Source organism: Mastomys coucha, unplaced genomic scaffold (assembly GCF_008632895.1).
Source record: "Mastomys coucha isolate ucsf_1 unplaced genomic scaffold, UCSF_Mcou_1 pScaffold15, whole genome shotgun sequence".
NCBI classification, from domain to species: Eukaryota; Metazoa; Chordata; class Mammalia; order Rodentia; family Muridae; genus Mastomys; species Mastomys coucha.
The window spans coordinates 31,106,391-31,113,617 of NW_022196897.1; the positions used below are offsets into that span (position 1 = coordinate 31,106,391).

The following is a 7,227-nucleotide window of genomic DNA, read 5'->3' on the forward strand; positions in this document are numbered from 1 at the left end:
ACATGGAGGGGTCTGATTGTTCAGGCAGCATGTTTATAGTAGAGGATTGCAAATTCAATCATCAATAGAAGGAGAGGACCTCGGCCCTTTGAAGGTTATGTGCCCCAGTGTAGGGGAATGCCAGGGCCAGAAAGTGGGAGAGGGCAGGGTGGCAGGCATGGGGAAGTGGGAGGCAACAGGGGTTTGTTTTTGTTGTTTTTGTTTGTTTCTTTGTTTTTTGGAGGGGAAACTGGGAATGGAGAAATTTACATGAAAATAAAGAAAATATGGAAAAGAAAAAAAAAAGTAATTTTGAAATTATCAATCATCTGGTTCTTCTGCTTCCAGTTCTTTTAGTCTTTGTGTGAAATCAACTTATGATTGTTTTGGTTTTTTGTGTTTTTTTTATTTGTCTTCATTTTTGTTTTGATTCGTTTGTTTCTTTTTCAACTAGAGTCTCATAACATATCCTCAGGCTGGTATTAAATTCTCAGTTCTTTTTCTGAAAGCCAGGCCTAGGGCTTGGTCATTGGAACACAAATTCCATGCTATAGAATGAAACATTGCTTGATGCTAAAATTATAAATAAAGCCAAAATGATATCTTTCAAATAAGTTTCTATCATTTTGTACTCCAATAAAATATCCTGTGAATGATGGAGTAAATAAGGACCAAAGTCATCAAAATAACCTCTAGACACCTCTAGGAAATGCGTAAATATCCTGAAACATTGGAATACTATGTTGAAATTACCTTCCTTTTTGCTCATTTAATATGGAAAGAATATCTGTGCTATGACAAATAGCAAGGATTAGAACAGGAAGGATAAGAGAGATTATCTGTAGTTTATATGGCCGTAAACTCTAATGTGCATGAAGAATCCTGTATAACTGTTATCTGAAGACTCTCTGAATACCCATAATAGTATTTTGTTGATACACACTGATGCGACATCCTTCTCAGCTATCACATATGCTGTTCCTCACAATAAGTTCCTAAGAGGTTCTGTAAGTAAGGTATGTATGAATATCGATATGTCTATTTCTCAACTCAGGTCTCAACCCACCTCAAATTGCAGACTTTATGCTCTCTTTCCCCAAGGAAATAAATCTCCCTGGAAATATTAAGGAAAGGAAGAGAGAGAGAGAGAGAGAGAGAGAGAGAGAGAGAGAGAGAGAGAGAGAGAGAGAGAACATTGTACTATTATGAGGGTGGAACCTGTAGGAAATATCATCCAGGTGAATAAATGACTCACTGATGAAATTTATTCAAAGGGCAACAATGTGATAAAAATAAAATGAAATTCATTTATGATTTTTTCTGTACAATGTGACTGCAAACTAAATTAGAGGTAAAGAATAGAAGTTCATGTTCCAAGTATTGCTAGATAGTAAAGTGCTTGGCTAGCTCACACAAGGCCTTGTATTCAGTTTCCAGAGGATGAAAACCAGGAAGGATGGATGCTTGTTCAATTTGAAGAAGGATATTTTATTTTGTATAGTTCAAAAATTATTCATATGAATATTTATGGTCAATGAATGAATATAATTTCATTTTTAAAGCAGGACCAAATTCACTAGCACATGATTTGATGACCAATTTGCCACCTTCATTTGGAATTTCATTTCCCTCCTCCTGCGGGTTTACAAGCTTTGAGAAGTCTATCAGGGTCCTCGAACTCCTTTATTCTGTAAGAAACTCTTCTCTCCTGTTTACTCTTGTCCTGGATATGTGGGTCATCAGCTTCAGTGACAACACAGCCTTTCTCCCATCAGTTTTCTACCTAGTCCCCAAACACACTCAGAAGAGGTGCCTTTTTAATGCCTAAAGTCATACAACTTAAGAGTTTTCCTCACAGTGACAAAATATCTGAGGAAGGTAACTCGGAGAAGTGACTATTCATTTTAGGGTCACATTTTAAAAGGTTTCAGTTCACAGTCAGCCACTTGATCTTTTTGAACTGTGAGGAGGTAGGCCATCATGAGACAAGAGCATGAAGAAATAAATGTGCTGACCTAATGATGCCAGGAAGGGAACAAAGAGAAAGGGAGATATTGGAAGGATGGATAGCCTCCAAACATGGCCCAGTTACTACTTCCTTAAACTAAGATCCAGTGTTTAAAGTCCTCACAACCTTCCACAATAGCACCACTAGCTGGGGTCAGTGGCTTCAACACATGAGCACAGGGTTATGTCTGATACAAACCTTAAAATTCTAACACTGGCTTCCAAGACACATATGGGTCTCATAAAGCAGGCTGCATTTAGTCTGCCTCTAGGAGTTTTCAGTGTCCACTGTTGCACCGTTGTTCTAAAATTCAAAGCAAAAGTCTCCTGAAAATAAAGGCAAACTCTCAGCCATGAACTCTGGTAAAGTGAAAAAAGGAGGCTCTGTTCCTTTAAGACACAACAGTCCAGAGGGAAAATTCTGTGAGAGGGGAAAAGCGATGTGGTATAGAGAGGAGGGATGGACCAACATAGGATCAAAACTCAGCAGAGGAAGCATTAAAAAAAATCATAGTTCTTGGGAGACATGGCAGTGCATATCTGTAATTCCAGAACTTTGGAAGTTGAATCAGGAGAATTGGAATTTTAAGCCCAATTGGACTACATAGGTAGAGGCCCCTCTTCAACACTTCTCCAAGATGGGTTTGTAATTTCACATCCTAGGTTTAGGACAAGTACTGTCATACTGTAAAACCCCAAGAACTTGGGTGGCCTTGTCCCTATGGACAGCACCACCTGCAAGCTACACACCCCCTTGGCATCTGTCTCAGCAGGATCCAAAAAAAAAAAAAATGCTTTTCTTGGCAAACACTCTACTCTACTTTTCTGGTATCTCTAATTTCCTGGGGTCTCCATTGTGTCCTTAACTTCAAAGATTGCCTTGCCAAAGACTTCCCACAGAGATCTCAGTTCTCTTATACATTGCCTGGTCTCCTAGGTTTTACTTTAAAATCTGATGGAAGTCTACATAACTGTAATTCTTACATATTTCATGCCTGAAAAACCAGCTCATGAATGATACCAAAGTAATCCCCAGCTGAGAATTAGCTCCCTTTTGAACTGCCCCCCACCCCCAACCTCATGTAAACCATGGCTAGAATTACTTCAGAGTACCTGGACAGCTGATCCTGGGAAAATACTTCTATAGGCTACCCAATGTGAGCAGTGTTCTCTCAAGTGGAAGTCTTCCAAATGAGGCCACACTGTGTTTGCTGATTTCTCAGGTGTCTTCAAGGCATCTCCCTATTATTCAAGCCCATTGTATGCCTTCTTTTTAATGATGCCAATCTCTATAATACTTCCTGTGGCTCCATCTTTTGTCTACTCTTTGCTGGGAACACTTTAAGCTTTTCTAACATTTTCACACTTTCTGCTTCATGTTCATATTTCTCACTATATGTTGATTAAAAGCAGCCAGTAATATCCACACTAAATCCAGAGTTCCAAATTGTCCCCACTCACCCACCAATAAGTCCCAGCTTAAATGTCTAAGTAACATTAACAGTTGTTTTGTTGTTCAAAAGACTCTCCAAGAAAGTGCAGTAGTTGATCCTAATGAAGTGTTTGGGTTGCCTCAAAACCATCCCTAAAACTTATCAGCATGCATACACTCATTGATGTGAGTGAAATATTATCAAGAATTTTGGTCTTTTCCCTTTTAGAATCGAGAAAGTTTACTACTTTATATAGTCATGATTAATAATGTGTTCTTTTCTCCACGGTTTTAAAAATGAAAATAGTGTGTTTACTTGCTAAAGTCAAGGCTAAGTAAGAGTTAAGATGGAGAACCCAGCAATGTTCTGATGTGTCTGAAGGAGGAAAATATGTAGAGACCACCTTTTTGTTGTAGTATACATATGTATATAAAAACACATCATGAGATACTTAACTCCAATAGCATTATGTTGCTTAAACTCTAAATACCTTCACAACACCAATTAATTCAGAGGGTACTTTGCTTAAATTCTGGTTAGCTAACACAATTAGATTAGCTATTGTTGTGATTATAAAAAAATAAAGTGGTATACGAATATATTCTGCCAGGGCAGGGTGTGGGGCAAGGGGGTGCCTTGGTGGGTCAATGCCAAGGCATCCCTTTCTCCTGAGGGACCAGCCACATGAAGGTATAGTATAGAATAGAGTTTATTTAGGGCATGGGGAGGGGAGTTAAGAAGTTAGCAGAGGCAGAGAAAGGCAGAGAGAAGGAGAGAGTAGAGAAGTAGATGCTGGCCATGACCACATGGGGAGAGACCGGAAGGTAATAGGGAGAGAGGGTGCAACAGGTAAGATTATGAGAGTAAGAGAGGCGAGAGAGAGAGAGAGAGAGAGAGAGAGAGAGAGAGAGAGAGAGAGAGAGAGAGAGAGAGAGAGAGAGAGAGAGAGAGAGAGAAGGGGCCAAGCAGCCCCTTTTTTAGTGGGTCAGGCCTACCTGGCTGTTGTCAGGTAACTGTGGGAAGGAGCAAACCTGCTGCTGCCAGGTAACTGTGGGGGTAGTGTCCAGAAAGAATACCAATAGCTATCATATTTCATACTTCCTGTAGCCCTTGGCTATTTATGATTGGAAGTGGCTGCTAATTTATATTTCTTTATTTCTTTCTGTAGCATAGTAACTGTGAGAGATCGCCATGCCACTTCTGTGGGTTTAAGTTATGTTTCCATGTAAAATACAAAAGGTTAATTACTGTTCAGAGCCTGATGGTTCTGTGGGAGTAACTGCAAGTTATTTATTACCCTTTGTCTTAACAAATTATGTTAATTGTGCTGGACTAACAATGTCAACTGGGAGAATGTTAATTAATTTAACTATTTAACAAGCACTTTTTTTGGTATTTTCTTCTGTTTCAGTCGATCTATCTTTAGTGAATGAAGATGACAATGCCATCTATTTTCTGGGAAATTCCCTTGGCCTTCAACCAAAAATGGTTAGGACATACCTGGAGGAAGAGCTAGATAAGTGGGCCAAGATGTAAGTACCACGTTAAAAGGTGTAACTCCACATCTGAAAGAATAACTTTGAAAATTACAAAAGGTGTCTGGTTTGGGCAAGTTACACCCTAGCATATTAGGGTCAAAGAAAAACATTCTTTACAGCAATTACCAATACTAAAATATTTTGATAAAATAATCTCAGTTCAGAATAAATTCAAATAGAAAACTTGTGAGAGCAAGAGAGTAAATTAACATATTTAAATATGTAATCCCCTTTCCCACATCTAAATCAATGTAGTTATTATCTCACATGGTTAGTGACCAGTAAAGACATTAATTCATGATTTTGAGTGTTTAATGATGAATCCATGACTAAGCTAATAGTGTCATTAAAAATAGGGAATACAGGCTTGATAAGATGATAATAGGCTGGGTGACACTGATGATCATGGATGTACTGAGTGGGATGTATCAGCTGATCTTAGCATTTTAACCTCTTCCGATTTCCTCCTGAGGACAGTTAAAAAGACATTTATTTCCAGGATTACCATCTATGGATTCTGACTTGAGCAGCCTTCTCCCTCCTGTCTCTGTGTTTACTTCTATTATAGACTTCTAATGGCCAACCCTTCCTTCCACCCTTACCGAGTCCTCATCTTCCGTAAGCTTACTTTCTCTGCCATGCATTATCTCTTAATGTCCCTCTATAAGAACAGGTCTCTTTAAACATTTAAAGTGTTTCACTAACACACAACAGCTGTGTATATTGGTGAGTGTGATATTTTGATGTATGTTTATGTTATATATACTTCAACTCAAGGTAACTTAGGTTCCCAGCTAATTATCATTATTTTTGAACCTTTGAGGGCTTTCCTTTTAGTTTCTAAACAAACATAATGGCTTATTGTGAATTATGATTCTATCAGTTAAAAAAACAAAACAAAAACCTTAGAACTTACTACTTCTGCGTTCAGATACCCATTTTTAACCTCTAAACTCTCCCCTTGAGTATACAACCGTTTTCATTACTTTCATGTTCTTAGGTAAATAATCTGGTTTTATGTATCTTCTCTCTTTCTACAGTAATTACTTATAAAACTGAAATTAGATACATTTGTTAAATATTTGAACCCCTTGTCTTATTTCTGAATTGTAAACACAAGTGTTTTAAAGAGACTTACCTCTGATCATATGAAAATAAAAATCATTATGGAAATGAGCCCCACTTGAAGGTCAGGAAACAACATTTCAGAAAGATGAAGCCACAATAAATATGAGTTCTGGAGCAGGCTGTTTGGCACTCATAAAAATGTTCCATTTCCTGACCTTTCCGCCTTCTCTGTGCTCCTTCATACTGCCAGCAGCAGGCTACTGACTTCACACTGCCTACAGGAGGACAGCTACCAGGACTCTTAGGTAACACTGCAAAGTTCTTAATTTTCATGGTTAAGAATGAGAGCTTTCACATTAATGCAAGAATGATGAAAGCTTATATAATTTATTAAGCATGTTGTAATTTCATCTCCATGGCTTTTATGTGTAAGTTTCAAAATACACATCATCACATTTGAAAGCATTTTGGACTAGCAGGTTTTAGTATTTAATAAATGAAGGTCACAGTTAATAAAAATGGTTGATATTCATTTCGGACCTTAATGTTCGAGAGCAAAGTTAAATTGGATGATTTTGCACTTTTGAAAGTCTCTTTCCCCCTTGAATACTCAGGCAGCCAGGCTTTGCATTTTATGCTCTAGGTATTTAAAAGATGCTGCCCTGCTGCTCCATTCATTCCGCATCACACCTCAAACCACCTAGGGCTGGTTGATGATTGTTGAGATGTTACAATTAGGTTTCAGGAAAGCGCCTGTCTCCCAGAGCATCGGCTATTGTTGCTGTCCTCTTTCATGTTTTACTTTGTGAGTGGAGACAAAGCCCAGAGTCTTAGTTAAGTCCTCCCAGTGCTCATTAAACAAATGATTCACACAGGACTGTGCTTTAAGACTGAAGGCGATGAAAACGGAATTAAAGGCCGTTTCTAAGCCAAAGAGCGCCACCCCTTCTTTCTTTGATCTCTTTACTTCCCCTTCCCCTCAGCGCTGGAGACCCAGTCAACCTCATGGCCCTGCTTGCTCCTAAATAGCAGCAGTTTCAGGCGTGCAGTTACACTTCCGGTCCTCATCCTCCCTCGTCTGCCCCGCCTTGCCTGCGCATCTTTGATCCAAAAACAGTTTTTATTTATCTTTTTTTTCTCCCCAAAAATATTTAATTTGAAATTCAACTCATAGCCTTTTCTCTATGAGGCTCTGTTGAAAG

At 38.6% G+C, this 7,227-nt stretch overlaps 1 protein-coding gene across 3 annotated transcripts in view; it reads left to right on the plus strand.

Annotated features, from left to right (window-relative positions):
• Nucleotides 1-7,227, plus strand: part of Kynu (kynureninase) — a 128,646-nt gene that overhangs the window by 22,404 nt on the left and 99,015 nt on the right. For all 3 annotated transcript variants that reach the window (XM_031370146.1, XM_031370148.1, XM_031370147.1), the window contains exon 3: nucleotides 4,831-4,951. In XM_031370146.1, coding sequence (XP_031226006.1) covers nucleotides 4,831-4,951 — 121 coding nt within the window. The remainder of the gene's footprint in view (nucleotides 1-4,830; nucleotides 4,952-7,227) is intronic.